Source organism: Grammomys surdaster, unplaced genomic scaffold, assembly GCF_004785775.1.
Source record: "Grammomys surdaster isolate TR1022 unplaced genomic scaffold, NIH_TR_1.0 125357, whole genome shotgun sequence".
Classification (NCBI taxonomy): Eukaryota; Metazoa; Chordata; class Mammalia; order Rodentia; family Muridae; genus Grammomys; species Grammomys surdaster.
This window is the reverse complement of record NW_021620229.1, coordinates 171,863-190,617: the sequence shown is the minus strand read 5'-3', so window position 1 is coordinate 190,617 and position 18,755 is coordinate 171,863. Positions and strand designations below refer to the sequence as shown.

The 18,755-nt window shown below is 40.2% G+C and overlaps 1 protein-coding gene across 6 annotated transcripts in view; it reads left to right on the top strand.

Moving 5' to 3' along the window:
• The first annotated feature begins 4,571 nt into the window (after positions 1-4,571).
• The window catches only part of Cdadc1 (cytidine and dCMP deaminase domain containing 1), a 70,939-nt gene continuing 56,755 nt past the window's right edge, over positions 4,572-18,755 (top strand). For 3 of the 6 annotated variants that reach the window (XM_028785878.1, XM_028785882.1, XM_028785881.1), the window contains exons 1-5: positions 4,572-4,776; positions 5,593-5,690; positions 10,124-10,198; positions 12,713-12,890; positions 16,293-16,862. In XM_028785878.1, coding sequence (XP_028641711.1) covers positions 4,695-4,776; positions 5,593-5,690; positions 10,124-10,198; positions 12,713-12,890; positions 16,293-16,862 — 1,003 coding nt within the window. In that variant the 5' untranslated portion in view covers positions 4,572-4,694. The remainder of the gene's footprint in view (positions 4,777-5,592; positions 5,691-10,123; positions 10,199-12,712; positions 12,891-16,292; positions 16,863-18,755) is intronic. The other 3 variants (XM_028785877.1, XM_028785879.1, XM_028785880.1) reach the window with 1 other exon arrangement.

Genomic DNA, 18,755 nt, shown 5'->3' with positions numbered 1-18,755 from the left:
TACAGCATGTTGCAGCCAATTAAAATTATCTATAGATGTTAGAATCTGAACCCTTTCATATTCATATTTTTTTGCAAGTTTTGAGCTGGCTTTTCTGTTATAGATCTTACAGATCCTTTAAAAATCACACCCAATGAATTTACTAATTTTAAAGTGTAGAAAGATAAAATTTACATTTCAGCAAAAGCTTCAAGGATAGAAAACAAAACCATGGAGCGGGGAGGCGGTATTCAGAGGGTTAAATATTACTTTGTGATTACACTTTGCTATTTGTCACCCCTATTGGAAATAGGTTGCCTCTCTTGTTCTCAAGCACTGTGTCTTTTCCTAGGCTGTTCTGTTTTGCTCTCATGTTCTTGTCAGGTGGCTGATCTGACCCAAGACAGAGACTTTGGAAAAAACTTTTAAACAAGCATGCTTGAGTCTGGAGTGAGCAGGCATGCCAAATTCCCTCTTTAACCCAGTCTTCTCAGTAGAATAGAAGAGCATGAAACAAATTTTAATATTATCCATATCCACAAGAAATCTGAGTCTCTGTAAGACTGAACCCAGTGATCTAAAGATCCATAGCCAGTTTGTGTGTGTCTACAGATAGGAGCAGACAGCCTGGACATCTCCTCCCAAGTGTTGGTCAGGACACTGCACAAACAATAGAGGTTGCTGCTGTTGCCCTTGGTGGTCTCACAGAAAAGGAAGATAAATCTTATTGCTGAAGACACAGGTCCCAGAGAATTCTAACTGGATCTTACCTGAAAAGCTCCCAGAGAAAAACTGGAAATCTACCCAACCTCACCTAGGAGTAGTCATTGATCTTAAAGGGGAATTACTACCACACTATCATGCCAGGAGCCATCCATGAGAAGCTAAAAACTAGCTGGTAAGCTTCTTGAGATGGTTTCACCATGGGCTGTAAAATCATAATGGATCTACCCTTCTAGGCAAGGCCAAAGGAACTACATTTGAGGAAAGATTCCTGCTATTAATATGCTTTTCCTGTTATTATTAAACATATATAACAATCACTAGGTATTAGCCCACCCTTTTGAGCAGATTTCTGTAGAACAGCAAAGATGTACTACTGTCTTGTAGTGATGCTATATAGACAAATAGATGATTTCTTATTTCTTGATGATTCTATAAGTCTTCCTAAAATTATACTTGTAATTATTAAGCCCTTTTTAATAGGAGTGCTTTTAAAGTCCTCTCTGATATTAAAACTGCAATGGGAACTCTTCCAGTCTTCAAGTATCATGAGTTAATTGCTTCTGAGATAGAAAGCAGGCATTTACAACTTAGAACACATCCCAAGAAGTTCTAAAACAATTAACCAAATGTCATAAAAAAGGAACTAGAAATTGATTGTAGGTACAAGGACAGAAGATAAAATTTTGACTGGGTTTATCTATATAAAACTTCAATAATAACTTAATCACAAAATTCTAGATTTTCACTATCAATGAACCCATAGAGCTAATGACAGAAAATGAATGTCTAGTCTTAATTGGGACATATGTAGACATTTCTGTTGTAAACTTCTTATTCAATTTATGACTTGAATTTATGTTTGAACTTTTAGTGAACTTTTGTTTAAAAACAAAAATGCTTGGGAAATCTGTGTGATCTATTCCCCTAGGAAAAGGTACAAAAAACTAGGAATGACTACATTACATGGCATTACATTATTACATCAGAGCAGGAGGAGAGAGCAAGACTAGGAGGACATCAGAGTAGATTAACTTAGAAATTAAAAGTAAGAGAACAATATGCAGCATGCAGACAGAAAGAGGAACAAAGAAAAGGCTATAAAGAAGAGTAGATAGGCTTCTCCTGCTGTGGAACAGAACAGGTCTTTTATTAACACAAGGCAGGCTTAGTCTTACTAAAGAGGACAAGGCATTTTTCTTACAGACTTGGGTTTAGCAATAAAAGGGTAGAAGCGTTTCTTTCTCTATGCAATGAAGATTGTAGCCCATTTTTCATCCAGAATGAGTTCTTTCTGCACTAGTACTTGATCTTTTTCTCCATATGCATATGTAAGTATAAATATATGTGTGTAGGTATGTAATTATGAGATAAGTATGTAGTTTAGACCAACTGGTTTGCATGAAGTTGTATGAGTACGCACGCATAACTTTGTTTATGGATGTATGTGAGTTTATGCATATTTGCTGTGCAAAAGTTTTTCTTTCTGGGTGTGACTCTCTTCTCCTGGTTCAATAAAAGTTTATTGCTCCAAACCTCCTTCCTGCCTGACACGCAAGAGGCGGGGCTTCTGAGCAAGAGAGAAAAAAGTCCTAGCAATTAATCCTTTACTTGATACCCTGCTGTTAGGCTACAGGTATTGATTGCCCAAGACAGCATATTTTTTAACCCTCAGAATGAACAAGAAAGTTTTTAGACTTTTTTTTTTTTAGAAGTTATCAGCAACCATTTAGTATAGAGAGGTAGATGGCCAGAGACCATCAGCCTTTAAAGCTTCCTTTGAGACCATCAGTCTTTAAGTTACTTCTACATCCAACTCTGTAATCCAATTCAACCCATTCCAGGTCAAGCAAACTCCTGGCACTATCACACCAGTATAATTCCCTATACTCCCAGGTGAATGCAACTCTAATCTCTCCTCAATGTAAATCAATCTATCTATCTATCTATCTATCTATCTATCTATCTATCTATCTATCTTATCTATCTATTGAGATGGGCATGGTAGCATATGCTTTTAATTCTAAGGCTTAGGAGGCAGAGACGGGGGAAATCTCCATGAGTTCCATCTGGTCTACACTGTGAGTTCTAGGCCAGCCAGGACTTCACAGTGAGACCCTTTCTTTAAAAAAAAAAAAAAGAAAAACAAAACCAGGGGGGGGGGGGGGAGAGAGAGAGAGAGAGAGAGAGAGAGAGAGGAAGAAGGAGGAGGAAGAGGAATAGGAGGAGGAGAAGAGGAGAAAGAGGAAAGGGAAGAGGAGGAGGAAGAGGAGGAGGAGGAAGAGTGGGAGAAGGAAGAAGAAGAAGAAAAGGAGGAAGAGAAAGAGGAGAAAGGAGGCAGAGGGGAGGGGGAGGGGGAGGGGGAGGAGGAGGAGAAGGAAAGCAGCAGCAACATCAGGTTCTCCCTGCAGCAGGTGGTGGGCAATACAAAAAGCCACAAGTAGGCAAAATGCAGAGAACAACTGATCTTGGGTACCCAGTCCCAAAGGCTATATCTACAATTCAACCTTAAACCTAACATTCAGGAAACATCTCAGAAGGTGTGTGTGTGTGTGTGTGTGTGTGTGTGTGTGTGTGTGTGTGTGTGTAAAGACTGTAAGAGCCAGAGAACCAGGAAGTTTTCAGAACATTGTCTTCTAGTTGTTGCAGAAAAGCTCCACCTACAAAATCTCAACAATATGGCTGCCTTAAGAAGACCTGAACAATGTCAACATGGGTGAAATCTCCCAGGAGTCCCCATCTAGATGAAGAGTAAATAATAAGAGGAAAAATTGGTCTTCCACAAGGAGAAGCCCCCCAACTAGTTATCCAGCACCAAACGATCAGTTCTAAAAGCATATACATACAGACACATACATGTATAGATGTATGTATGTATATATTTTATACATATATAATAAGTACATAAGCAATAGTAATCAAAGAAAAACCATGAATTTAAAAGTCTTCAGGGTCTTGGGGAGTAAGGGGATTTGGAATATTATATTTTAAATAAAAATAAAACAATTTTTACAATTTTTTTTTAAATATCCATCTCTGGAGTTACAGGTTGTAGTGAACCACTCTGGATGTGGGTGTTGGGAACTGAACTCAGATCCTCTGGAAGAGTAGGACGTACTCTTAACTGCTGGGCCATCTTTCTGACCTCTCAAGGCTTCATTTTAAGCCATGCCTGGGGCACTTTTTAAAATTCACTGGAGGCTAAGCTGGTTCATCGTGTGAGTGCTTTAGATATAAGGTTGAGGAGCTCCTTCTGGATCTCTCAGACCCAAGTAAAAAAGCAGGTCTGGGTAAAGCTGCACACGCCTGTAATCACAAGAGTGGAAAGTCTGCGACAGGAGGATGGAGCTCCATGGCTTGTTGGCCAGTCTAGCCTATCAGTAAGCTACAGGTCCAAGGAGCGACCCTGTCTTGGAGGGCCATAGAGGAAGACACCCTTTGTACCGTAAACACACACACACACACTAGTTACAAATTCATCAGGACGCACAACTTAGATTTCCCAGGTTCCACTGTCTACTCTCTTTGATCCTCCCAGTTCTCCTCTCTTCATAGTTTGTCTGATCTTTACAAGAACAAATACTCTGGGATCCGTCCACATCTGAAGGTTGAGTTCCGATGGCCCCGCTTCCCCCACCTCGCCCACTTCGGTTCTATGTTCGACCTTCTCTGTTTAAGTCCTCCACCCTGGTCCCCTGCTGTCCCGAACCAAGAAAACTTCAAGCGTCCTTCTTTCTGCAAAAACCACTGAAAACAGCCTGAAACACAAAGTTGCCGGAGACTGATAGCTCAACCACCACCACCACCACCTCAGTGCGCCGGACTATGACGTCACGCTAAGCGCCGGAAGTGATGGGGCATGCTGAGACGTCATCTTGCTGCGCAAAACGAGCGGTTGTTGACAAGCCGCAGAGGCGGCTGAAGGGGTGCTGCGGGGATCTTATCATGCCTGACTGGGCGAGCTGTCCTGGGCCGAGGCCTTTGGGCTGGGGATGAAAGAAACGGATCAGATGCAGAGTTTGGAGGGCTCCGGGGCCGAGAGGTCAGTCGGCACGCAGACGGGCAGCATGACGGGTGAGTGTGGTGTCCTTCTCTCCCGCCCTGCCCCTCGCCTGGCGCCCTGCCTGCCTGCTCTAGTCTCCCTCCAGCTCGGCATCCTACTTGCCCTGTGTCTCCCACCAGCCTGGCACCCTACCTGCTCTATGTCTCCCTCCCGCCCTGCTAGCCTGTTACCCCCCCACCCCCCTCCCCGCATAGACACCCACACTGCGCCTCCCTGACGCCCTGCCTGCCCTGTGACTCACAGCGACTCCTGCCAGGCTGGCTGCTCCCTGGTCTCCTTGCCAGACACCCGTCCCGGACTGTGCTGTCCAGGCTTCATAGGTCGCGTCCTGCCTTGCACTGGTGGTTGCACCTAGAATCAGTATCCCGGAACTGAAGAGCCTGAAATTGCGCTTTTGCATGTGATGCTTCCCTCAAATTTCGCCTTATGGTTGAAGATCAATCATGTTCCAACCATTGCCCTTTTAGCAATGCCTAGTTCCAGCGGGATAGGGTGGGACCTTGCTTCACGACTACATCAGAGAGGAGGCCTTATCCCAGTTATTATTATTATTACTTTATTTTTGGATTCTTTCCAGAGCTTTTGTATCAGTTTTACTATTTTACCTATGGGGTGAGCTGGAGAGAGAAGGAAAAAAAAAAAAAAAAAAACAACACACGTTTGGAAAATGCCACCCCAGGTCACTGAAAGTGAGGTTGCAGCAACTCTTGCTAATAAAGCTTTTATTCTCCTCCCTGCCAGTCCATCTGCATTTCACTAGTAGCTTTGTGCTTAGCTTCCCTGCCTTCACTAGTGAAACTCTGAAGTGCTTGCCCTCTCTTTTGTAGGTCAAATACCAAGGCTTTCTAAAGTGAACCTTTTCACTCTGCTCAGTCTCTGGATGGAGCTCTTCCCAGGAGTAGAAGCCCAAGGGCAAAAATCACAGGTATACCTTGTTTCCATAGATAGTGTTTACCCTTGGAAAACCAGTAGTCTAAGTTTGATTTCATTGCCTACTTGTAGTCCTCACAGTCAAATCCAGCAGGCCTTGAGACTTGAGAAACAGCTCCATGACTTTTGTATGTTATGCTCATAACTCACAATGTCGGAGCTTATGCTTCCAGTCTGAAAAGTTAGTCCTAGTGTGTGCGTGTGCCATGATTGTCAGGTAGTAAGGGTTTTCTTTTGGAGACATTTGACACCTTAAAATGTGCATTGTAAAATTCAGTTTGCTAGTAATACTAAGTTTGAAAACCCTTTATTGTCCTCATTTTATCTCATCATAATTCTGTTTATGCACATTTAACTTGAATCCTTCTTTGATGCAAAAGTTTTTTTCATTAGCGAAGTGTAATGTGTAAGTTTCTATTATGAAACTTCCTCATTCTGATAGAGCAAACTGAGATAAGGCGTTCGGATTAAAATGCCTTCACAGAAGTTTTAGACTTGTAAAACTTCATTAGAAACAAGCATTTGTTTTTTGTTGTTGTTTGTTTTGGTTTTTTTTTTTTAAGCAAAGGATCTGCTTATGTCTCTGTGCTCCTCCTCACCCTAGGTTTCTGGCATCCTTTCCTTCCTCTGACAGATACCATGGAAATTTTGTTTAAGAGAAATAAGTTGGTTTTGTTTTAAATATTTTATTTGAAATCTTGTTTAGAAATCTGGCCCATACCTGTTATTAGTTTAAGACTTTAAAATTAAAATCTAACTAGACATGGAAATAATTACAAGAGGCATCAAAACAAATCCTTGTTTTCTGAAAGCTGGCCATCTTAGAAAGAGGCTTGACCTAGGGAAGCTTGTGGTGTTTATACCCTGACCTGTCCTGCTGGTGGTCACTGCCACACTTCTTCCCGGCTGTGCTTCATGCCCATGTTCCACAAGGCTGTAGCCGTGAAGCCATAGTGTCAGGTTGGGGGGACCCAAGGCACTGTATGAAGCCACCTTCAAAGTTATTCTAGCAGTGTGTGCTAGCTTGAGAGCTTGATTAGCAGTTCTAATGTTATCTGTATGGAATGTATGTTTTAAGTACCAGAAAATAAAATTTGCAACATGCACAGATTATCATTATCACCTGTTTATCATCTACTGTCAGGAAAGCATATGTGTATATTAGTTTTATTAGTTTGGGCATCATGGCTGCTGCAGAGAAGCAAAACCAGTGGTAGGGTTGGGGAAGAGCAGACTTACTCCATTTTCATCATTTTGTATAAATATTACTATTGTTGTTGCTATTATTATTATTTTATTATTATTATTATTATTATTATTGAAACTGAAGATAATCCAGTAAACCAGCAGCTTTAAAAAAATCATACTACATATGCTTTCAGGAGAATCCTCTCTTACTAGTTAATATACTTAAGTAATTTTTCAATTTTTCTAGCCTCCTTATATAAATTAGGACTGCATACCTAGTGGTAGCACGGCCCACAGTGGACTGGGCCCTCTCATACCAATCACTAATCAAGAAAATATCCTAAAGGCACACACATAGGCTAATCTGATAGCGGTAACTTTTTAATTGAAGTTCCCTCTTCCTAGGGGTCTCTAGTTGTACCAGGTTGACAAAAACCACACACAGTATGTCACAGAAGCTCCAAGATGCAGGTTGGCATGTAGCTGTTTAAAGTCCGTGTTCATTATAAAGTGAGCAGAAGAAAAATCCTCACTACTCTACCACCTAGAGACTGTTGACATTTTCTGTGGTTTTATCCTTTTTTCTGTTTGTTTTCTTTCTTTCTTTCTTTCTTTCTTTCTTTCTTTCTTTCTTTCTTTCTTTCTTTCATACTTATTTGAGATATTCTGATCTTCCTTGACTAGATAAAAGAAATCCACGTGCTGTGGTGTCATTATATGGATGGGAGCAGCCAGTGGTTCATGACCAACCTACCAGAATTCACATCCTCCTTCAAGCTCTTGCTACTTTGTGTAACTCTGAATACTCTATTTTACATTTCTCTGTCAGCTTCCATTTTAGTGCAATGGAAAACACCAGTACATTCAATATGTTTTGTCTTCAGGTCCTGGCAATTGAACCAAGAGCTTTGTACTTGTAAGACAAGTGCTTCAAACCCTAAGCACACTCATAGGTTACTAGATGGAGTTCTTATAAGCAATGAATGAGTTAAACTAATAACACTTTTAGTGCCTTGCACCATTGCACTGATGGGCATTTACATTTTCACTTTTACTAGATTTCATATTTAAAATGTTTACTACATTTGACCTGTGTCTGAGTTCTTCTGTGTTATTAGATATTTACATTGTTTAGTAATAAAAGCAGAATTTTAAGTGTCCAGTCAATGATTGGAAAATTAATTGTCTATGAAACTTATAATAAGGACAATTAATGAAGAGTTTTGAAGTAGAAATCAGGTACAATGAAGACATTCCCAAAGGGTTTTCTTTCCTACTGGTTCATGCTTTGCTTGTAGTCTAATTCTGTCTAAATTATGTGACTGTTTAAGAGTAGATAGACATCCCTTGTTTTTCTCTCCACATCCACAGTACCTCTTTCACTCAGTTCTGCCTGTTATGGAGATTGTGGCACAAGGCCTTCCTTTCTGAGTTTTTCCAGAACAGAAGCAGTGTAACATTGAGGTGAAGACAGTGATCTGGCTTACCAAGGATTAGCTGTGTGATCATGGTTGTACTTTTTAATTTGTTCCTGCCACATTTTTTTCTCATTTGTGCCGTGGAAGTAATGATTCTTTTATAGAATTATAATGATTAAAATAATTCCAAACCTTTTCAAAAGTTTTCATTAAACTTCAATGAAAGCATGAATCAGTAGGAAAGAAAATAATTTTGAAATGTCAAACGTCTTCATAGTACTTCTATACTAAACCTTCGTCTTACCCCTCACTACAACTATAGGAGTGAGGAGACATCGGCTACCTCTTAAAACTCGTTTTTATGATTACCGTTACTGAAATCGCTCTCACCATTTGTCAGCCCCATCATGACCTATGTTTCCTGCTCTGCTTGAAGAGAACCTCATTTCCAGGATGGAGGTTTTCTTCTTTAGAAGTTGTTCCCTTTCTAAGAGACAGCATTTGTTTTGTAAGTGTAGGCTCAGTAATCACTAACACTGCAACTCCGACTTTAAACTTGCCCCAATTTGTTAACTGTTTCACCTACTTGGAGCTTACAGAATTCTATAACACCATCTCAATCTCTCACTTGGCTGTGTTCATAGTCCTAAAGTCTGTGAGGGTTGCTTCCAGAGCAACTAGCTAGGCCTATGGCTGGCATCTAACAAAGGGTCTTGAGCACTTATTGAACTAATTGAAGGGCCAGACTCTGCTGTTGTATGTATGTATGTATGTATGTATGTATTTTCATATGTATGAGTATTTTGTCTGCATGTATGTCTGTGAACCTCATGCGTGACTGGAGGCCGTGGAGCCCAGAAAAGGGCATCAGATCCCCTGGAATTAAGTTACAGTTAGTTGTGAGATGCCAGGTAGGTGCTGGGAATCTAATGTAGTTCCTCTGTAAAAACAGCCAATGTTCTTGACTACTGAAGGATCTTTCCAGACCCTAGCTTCCAATTTAAAACTTCTATTTTGATTCAAGCTTAGAGAAGACATCCCTATATTCATTTTTATTACTACCATAAAAATCACCACAACATTGATAACTAAAACAAAAATCTATTATCATACTGTTCTGAAGGTCAGAAATCCAAAAGGCTTTTCACCAACTAAAACCAAAATGCCAGCAGGGCTGATTTCCTCTGGAGGCTCTAAGAGAAAATATATTTCTTTGCCTTTTCTAGCTTTGGAGATTGCCTGCATTGTTTGGGTTGTACACCCTTTCTGACTTCAAAGACCTTTGATGGCTTGTTGATCCTTCCTCATGTTATATCACTATGAGTCCCCTCTGTCCTCCTTTGCTTACAGTGGTTTCTGTGGTAACACTGGGCCCATTGGATCATCAGGACATTTTTTCATACCAAGACTGATGGTGCATAGCTTTATGCCCACTTGTAAAATTAGTCTTACCCCTTTAACTATGAAACAGCATAGCTGCAGAGGCAGGGTCAATGAAATCTTGGGGAAGCATCCTCCTGCCTACCATAATCCACATGGAATACCTTTGATATGTAGTTCTTCATCTTCTAGACTCCACTTAATCCTTCACAACCTTTGGATTTTTACATTGCTTAATACTGTCCCAATTTTATGACCTCCAAATTACATTTTCAATCCTATAAAATCCTTATTTGGAAGCTTAGGTGTAGTGTGAGCAAATAGTACCCAAGCAAAGTGAGACATCACTGCAGGGCTTCACAAGGAGGAATCCAGCTCTTAAATCCTGAAATGTGGAATTCATCATATTAATCATTTTTTCTCTTAATCTGACTTTAATTAGAAAACTGAAGAGGAAAGCCGTGGTCCCTTGGGAGATAATGAAGAGTTGGCCAGAGTGTCTACTGACAAAAAACAGGTGAATTGAGATTTAAAAAAAAAAAAAGAAAAAAAAAAAAAAGATGTACAAGTTCATGATAAGAAAGCAAAGGAATGGGATAAAGTCCTGTGAAGACCTCCATGGTCAAGGGAGTTTCTTAGATTTCTCCATAAAGGCCTTGTGTACTGACAAGCCTATATGTCTTTCCTGTTTGAAAAATTCAAGTGGGAGTATTGTGTAATGTTCTACTTGTTTTAATTTTCAAGTGTAACGTCTAATCCTGATTTCACACAGATGTGTTGAGCAATGCCCTGCGGAGTCTTTCACATATGTGTGTATCTCAGTTATTATGACTAAAGTACAAAGCCTAGCTGCTCTTTATGTGAGTCACTTCTCAAGAGTTAAGGGTTGAGGTAATTAATATCTCCCTCGGGGACAAACAACAGACGGGTTCACTGTCTGTCTTGACATACGCTGTCTGTCTTGGTGTTCCTCTCCTAATATCAGATCCCACGGTGGGTCCAAGCAACTGTGTGGTCCCAGCTGCATTACTCCCTGTGAAACCGGAGGGTGTGACCACCACAGATGTGCTTCTTACTCTTCTGAATCCTTTGTCCCTGACCCAGGAGTTTCTTGTCTGCTATTGTATATGAAACATGGGCAGACAGACCAAAAGACAGATCCTGACCTCTGTGATTCTACCCAGTGTCTCCTTGTCACTCACCTTTAGTTTCCAGAGATGGTCATTCATCATATATAGAGAATAACATGTGTGTATATTTTGAAAAAGTTATTATTTTGATGTCTATCTTTATAAGTTTCCTGATTAGTTCTAGGAGTGAGTCTCTTCACTGTCTGGTGCGATTTTGAAATAATTTGCCTAGAAATGCTTAGATGCTTTCAACACAAGAGAAGCATAAAAAAGAAAAAAAAATTAGCAGATCACCGAGGTCAGAATACTGACTGAAGCATATGCAAAAGGTGATCCTGTTTACCATGTTTTAATGTAAAATCTGTGACTAAAATTATATAGAAACTTGCCAAGATGTACGTGAAGCAAAACAAAACCAGGATGCAGAAGAATGGGTACCAGAAAGTCAGTGTCTGGGGCTGCAGAGTAGACAGCTCAAACAGAATACAGCTTGGGCTTTTTGTTTTTAAGTTTGGGATGAAAAACTCCTCCTCAAACTAGATGTTTATGAAAAACTCCATCTCAAACTTGGTATTTTGTTCTTAGCTAGAAGCAAAATGAACAGTTTTTTGGGGGCAGTGGGGGGGGTAGATTTTGGATTTTCTAGACAAGGTTTCCCTAAGTATCTCTGGCTATCCTGGAACTCAAGGCTGGCCTCAAACTCAAGAGTTCTGTCTGCCTCTGCCTCCATGTGCTGGGATTAAAGGCGTGCACCACCATGTCCAGCTGTTTTTATTCTATTTTAAAAGGACTCAAAAAGGTAATAAACTTGGACTGAAGATTGTTCTAATAAGAGGTTGATAATGTGCTTCCTGTGTCTTGGGAACAATGTCACAGACATCCATTTGTTCCTGGTTTATTTCTTTCTGCTGACAGTGTAAAGCCTGTGTCCTTCAGCTGATTGCAGCCACTCCAATAGCTATGTGGTTCAGTTTTAACAGCATTGGCTCTAGTGCCCGGAACAATTTTTTTGGAAGATTTATTTATTTATTGTGTACAGTGTTCTGCCTGCATATATCCTGCATGCCAGAAGAGAGCACTGGACCTCATTATAGATGGTTGTGAGCCATCATGTACTTTCTGGAAATTGAACTCAGGATCTTTGGAAGAGTAGTCAGTGCTCTCAACCTCTGAGCCATCTCTCCAACCCTGATAAGGCAATTTTTATTGGCTGCTTTCTAAAATGAACAGTTTGCAAACAAACTTGCTGGAAATAACATACACTTTGTATTCAAGGGATGTACAGTTCTCAAATACTTTTCAATAAAGAGGGGAAGGTTTACACATTGCAAATTTGGAATCAAACTTATGATGGTGAGCCAGGTCTTTAGTAGTTGGGCTATTTCTTCAGCCCAAGAATTGCAAGTTAAGGTCAGCCTTGGTTGTATAATACAATTCTGGCTTTAAAAGGTCTTGTAATTTTACAATTGAGATGATGTCTCCTTTAGTTTTGCCTCTATTATCTGAATCCTTCAGAGTCATGTGTAAATCCCAGAGGGATTTTCCTATGTTTCCTTTACCTTTTTGAAGCTTAGAATTAAATAGTCCCAGCCTGGATGGCATAAGACTTGGCTTTTGGCCTTTATTAGGTTAAATTGAGTTCATCTTTCACTAGAACAACGTAATAATAGTTACACATGTAACTGATTAATTAGAAGAGCCTTTGTTTTGAAAGTTTCTCATGTAAAGTCAATATGAAGCTCTCAGAAAGTCTTCCTGTACCTAATTAGGTTTCTATTTTTATGCAGACTGTGTTTAGATAAGAACTAAACATAGCTTTCATCTCATTAGAAAATCAAATATTACCCATAAAAGGATAGTAAGATGTTATAACTGACGATATCATATTTTGTCTTAATTAGGTGAAGAAAACTGGTCTTGTGGTGGTGAAAAACATGAAGATCATTGGGCTTCACTGCTCCAGTGAAGACTTGCATACTGGACAAATTGCTCTTATTAAACATGGGTCCAGGCTGAAAAACTGTGATCTTTATTTTTCAAGAAAACCATGTTCTGCTTGTTTGAAAATGATAGTGAATGGTGAGTACAGACAAGGTGGTGCTGGGGACTCAGCTCCTTTATCTGAGCACGGAGAAGGAAGCACATCCTTAAATACACACATATTGAGGGGTAGAAATTCGTGTTGGAGGACCATTGACACTTAGGAAGGGCAAAGTCTGAAAACATGAATTCTGGACTCAGCTCTGTCTGCTAGTCCGCTAAATGACCTTTGTTAAATTACAGGCTGATACAATTTGACAAAGAATCCCTAAGATTTCACTGGCTTAAGACAGCCTATCACTCCTACAAACGTCAGACCTGGGCGCTGCTGAGCAGCAGGCAGTCTAGTCCAGTGGTTGGTTTGTGGGATTAGGCATCATTCTTCCCCTGTTCTTGTCATCCTGGGGCCTCTCTTGTGTCCTCAGCATCCAGAGAAGGCAGATCTGCTTCTTACAAATCCCTGATTGGGAAAGGTTAGTGGAGGTCGTGGTGGTAGAGTGTTTGTGTAGGATGGGTGAGGCCCTGGTTTATCCCAGCACCACAGAACAAAACAAAAGCCATGACCTTGAGGTCACCTATATTCTCTGTTTCCATTGTGGGAGCTGTAGGCTCTGGCTGGGCAACTGCTTCCCTGTCCTGGTTTCTTTTTTGTTGGTGTGATAAACAGCAGGACCAAAAACAACTTGGGGAGGAAAGGGTTTATATGGATTATGAAGAAAATTCAGGGCAGGGACTCAATTCAGTAGCTGCTCACTGGCTTGCTCTCCATGGCTTGCTCTGCTTGCTTTTCTATACAACCTAGGCCCAGAGGTTGCACTGCCCACAATGGGCTGGGCCCTCACAAGCCAATCAATCAAGAAAATGCTTCACAGACTACCCAGAGACATACACAGATATCAGGTAGAGGCAGTTCCTCAGTTTCTTGAGATTCCCTTTTCCCAAATATGTATAAGTTTATGTCAAGTTGATAAAAACAAGTCAGCACACTCCCAAAGGTTACTGTAAACCTTGGAAGGGTATACGAAATTTTAATGAGTAGACACCTAATTGCTTCTGACACCATTTTATAGGTAGACAAATATGCAGATGATTATATTACTTTTAAAAATGTATCTTACACACATGTACCTGGCAGGTCTACAAAGAAGGCAATAAATATGATTCCCAGACCTTTCCCTCCTGGGTCACTTGGTATGAAATGAGTGATCCAGGGACAGGTATGCATGAGCTCAGAGTCAGTGACCCTGCAGAATGCTGTGTTGTGAAGGCTGCAGCACAAGCTGGATCTTCATGGCTCTGTTAGTCACTGTTCCATTTCTATGGTACAGTACCTAACCAAAAGCAACTTATGAGCAAGTTTATTTTGGGTTGTGGTTCTAGAGGATTAGAGTCTGTTGATGGTGAAGGAGGTATAGCATCAGGCAGGCATGGTGGCAGGAAACTGGGAGAGAACTGTACGTGCAGTAAGTCTACAAACTGCCCAAGCCTACCCCAGTGAGTTAGTTCCTTCAGCAAGACTGTACCTCCTAGAGCTTCCATAACCTCCTGAAATGGTGTCATCAAACAGCCAAAGGTTCAAATATGTGAGCCTAAAGGAAACAGGTCTCATTACAACCACCACACGGGTTGAATGTAGAACAAGGGGTCTTCATATTGCTAGTCAGGGCAGCAGCACATATAGTAATGGAGGCATGAGGCAAGCTTCAGCATCTGAGTTAGAAAGGTATTCTTGTGGAGTAGTGGTGGATGGAGTGTGGTGGTCTGTCAAGGCGTCTAGGAGATCTTTGGAAGACTGACAACCCCTTTTTTGTGTTATGGAGCAGAACACATAAGAAACAAGAAAACTCATCTGTCTCATTAGCCCTGGGCTGAATATACCTCATCTTAGTGTTCTGTGTGAATCAGGGCTGCGTATAAAGTAATTGCTGCAAAGCATAGTATGAGGGTTGCCTTAAGGACCATGTGAGGGACTGAGTTCAGAGTGAACTGGCCTGCCTGCCCCATGTCTTAGTTAGGTTTTCTGTTACTGTTCAGTGGTTATGAGCAATTCCTGTTCTTGTAGGAAACCCAAGGTTGGTTCCCAGCACCCAGGTTCAGTGGCTCACAACTACCTGTAACTTCAGTTCCAGAGAATCCAGCACCTTCTTCTGACCTCCGAGGGCACTAGAACTCTCATGCACAAACACATAAAATAAAAATCTTATTGAACATGAGTAAATAAAACTTTTTTAATTTCGATGAAATGAAATGTACACCATATACTAGCAGAATTTTTCTGTTGTTAACTATTTATAATAAATATTTGGTGTTTACATAGCAATTTTATTCAACATTATAAGAAAATTAAAATACTTTTTCATGTTTATTATCCAGTTATGTTTCTTTTATAAATTGCCTGTTTATGTGTTTTGTTTCCCTTAAGGTCTTTTTTTTTTTCCTTTATCATCAATATGAACTCTTATTTAATGAGCCAGCTGTGTCTCTCTGTAGTAAAGACTGCCTACTTTCTGCTGTCACACTGAGTGGAAAATGCCCTCAGGTTTGTTTTTTCCTCAGTACATAGGCTTTGCAAGGTTGGAGCTGCCTTCTCTTTCATCACTCCGTCTTCACTTATGAATATTTTTCTTTTAAAGATTCTTTGTAGTCAACAGGAACAGATGATATAAAAAATACCATCATGGAGCTCATTGCTTTGTATGCTAATTTAAAACGAGTTAACAAAACAAGATTAAAGTCACATCTTGGTAATCTAGGGTTGTTTTTAATGTTTTTAGTTTAAAGATGCAAACACTAAAACATGAACATTTTTCTCTCTTTAGAATATGGCTTTAGAGAAGAATTCTGAATCTGAGACAGGAAAAATTTTAGTGTCTAAATGAATTATTTATAATTATTTAGATACAAAACTGTAGGCCTTACTAGGTATTAGCTATAACATTTCCAGAAGCTACCATGGCAACATGGAAAACCTTGGTGAATAACACTCATGGTGAGCTTCCAGCCACACATAGCAAAGCTGGGGGTTCTACAAATGCCACTTGGGCTTTGTAAGGGGTTGGTGAGCGGTCTCCTGAAGAAACCAGATAGTAACTGTTTCAGGTTTTGTAGGCAGTATGTGGTTGGTAGTCAGCCTCACTGCAAAGGTGCTCAGTGCATATGTAAATGAATGAACATGTCTGAGTAAATATGAACACTGGAATTTTCATTTCTCACAGTCTCATATGATATAAAATATTCCCTCGTAAAGCCCATATTTAACCCATCAGCTGAAAATAGCCTAATCGTAGACCCATTTTGGCCTGTGGGTATTTGTTTGCAACATTCACATTTTGTGACAGTGTAGATGTTTGTTTTGGGGTCATGGTAGGCTGAATTTAGATAGAAAACCTCTATCTTTTTAGCTTGTATCCACCAGTGACCTTTTCTACTTTTATGTTTTAGCTGGAGTTAACCGAATTTCTTACTGGCCTTCTGACCCAGAAATAAGTTTGCTCACTGAGGCTTCTAGTTCTGAAGATGCAAAGCTAGACGCCAAAGCAGCGGAGAGATTGAAGTCAAACAGCCGGGCCCACGTGTGCGTCTTACTCCAGCCGCTGGTGTGTTACATGGTCCAGTTTGTAGAGGAAACTTCTTACAAATGTGACTTTATTCAAAAAACTGCAAAAGCATTGCCGGGTGCTGACACTGATTTTTATTCTGAATGTAAACAAGAAAGAATAAAAGAATATGAAATGTTATTTTTGGTTTCAAATGAAGAAATGCATAAGCAGATACTGATGACTATAGGTCTGGAGAACCTGTGTGAAAACCCCTATTTTAGCAATCTAAGGCAAAACATGAAAGACCTGATCCTACTTTTGGCCACAGTAGCTTCTAGTGTGCCCAACTTGAAACACTTCGGATTCTACTGTAGCAACCCAGAACAGATTAATGAAATTCACAATCAGAGTTTGCCACAGGAAGTTGCAAGGCATTGCATGGTGCAGGCCAGGTTATTGGCATATCGAACTGGTGAGTTCAATGCTTAGTTCATAAATGGGGGCTGAATGTCTGGGTTACAAGTGACACTGAAGTGAAGTGGCTTCATATCTGTGCTAGAATTCCCTGAGCCCTCTACTAAAGTATTGTTGTTCTAACAGGTTCAAGAAGTGAGCCAGACCCTGTGTTTTCTGTGTTCTTATATTCAGCTCTACGTTCACAAATCGGGATACCTAAGTCCTTCTTGCTTCTTGAGTGTATAGTTCTATGACTCAATAAGTCCCAAATGAAAGATAACACAAAAAGAAAACTAAAATATTTTATTTTTATTTATTCCACATTTTTCTACATACTCAGTTTTTTAAAAAGATTTTTAAAAATGTGTACTAGTGTTTTGTCTGCATGCATGTTTGTGCACCACATGCCTTCAGAGCCCAGAAGAAGGTGTTGGATCCTATGTAACTGGAGTCCTGGACAGTTGTGAGCCATAATGTTGGTGCTGGAAATCACTCAAGTCTTCCTTAAAAGCAACAGTGCTCTTAACTGCTGAGCCATCTCTTCAACCCATGTATTCTATTTCTAATAAAGACAGAAATCTGAGAATTTTAAAATAACAAATTTAGAAGAAAAGAGTCAAGGTAAAAATGTTCTTATAGAGTCTTCTGGTTGTATGTTTCTCTCAGCAAGCTAAACAATTAGTCTTACTCTTTTACATGTGTGTAAAAGGAAAATACTACTTAGTGATAGTCTTTATTTTAGTAAAGTATAGCATCTCAACATTATTTCCATTCTTACCTAATGTTTTTCAGTATAGAATTACCACCTTTTAAAATTCAACTTAGAAGTATCTAGGGAAAGTCCAGATAGGAGGAATGGAAAAAGTAAGACTTATTTGGTATACATGCCATATAGTAGGGCTTTATTTATTTACTTATTTATTTACTTATTTATTTGTTAGATAGAGTCCTATGCAATCCAAGCTCCCTAAGTAGCTGAGGATGACCTTGAACTTCTGATCCTCCTACCTCCACCTGTTGAGTGTTGGAATTACAAGCATGCACCTCCTCGACCTGCTTTATGTTGTGCTGAAGATGAGAGGAATCTAGGGCCTCATGCAGGCTAGGCAAGCACTCCACCACCTGAGCTACGTCCCTTGCCCAGACACTTAATTATCCCAAGAAAGGAGCAGAAGAGAAGGAAAATCAGAAAGGCCTGTACAGATGGCAGTGGTCTTTAAAAGACCTCAGGTCGAGTAAACGGAATGGAGGATCTCAACCAACAGTGTACAGACTCTCCATGGAAACCTTAAAAGGTACAGATGCTCAAACTCACCTGGACCTAGTCAACTGGGTACAGCCTAGGTCTTTAAAAGTTGGACAGGGTGTTCTGATGTTAATCGGGGTTGATGATCACCTAAAGTCTGATTTGTATTGTAGAGTTATATACTCTACTATAAATTACATTTTGTATTCTACATGTGTCCACTTACTATTCAGGTTTATACATAAATCTATGCTGATACGCTTGATTTCAAGGAAAAAATTGGGTTTTTTGTTTGTTTTTGTTTTTTGGTGTTTTTTGGGGAGTGGGCAGGGGAAGGTTCTGGAGCTCAACTCCTAGTTAAGATGCAACTTGACTGTCACTTGCCAATGTGAGCTCTTCAAGGGGAGAATCACTGGCACACTTACCATTTTCCCTGAGAACTAGAGTATTTATTAAATGAGGGAGTCTTTTTATATCTAAATGCTTCAGGGGCTGGGCAGGTGGCTCAGCAGGTAAAGTGCTCTGTTGTGAAAGTGTAAGGACCTAAGTTTGGGTCCCCAGCACACCTAAAAAGCAGGGTGTGGTTGTAAGTGCTTACAACCCCAGGGCTGCCACTGAAACAAGATCTTGTGGGCTCATTGACCAGATAGTTCAGCCAATCAA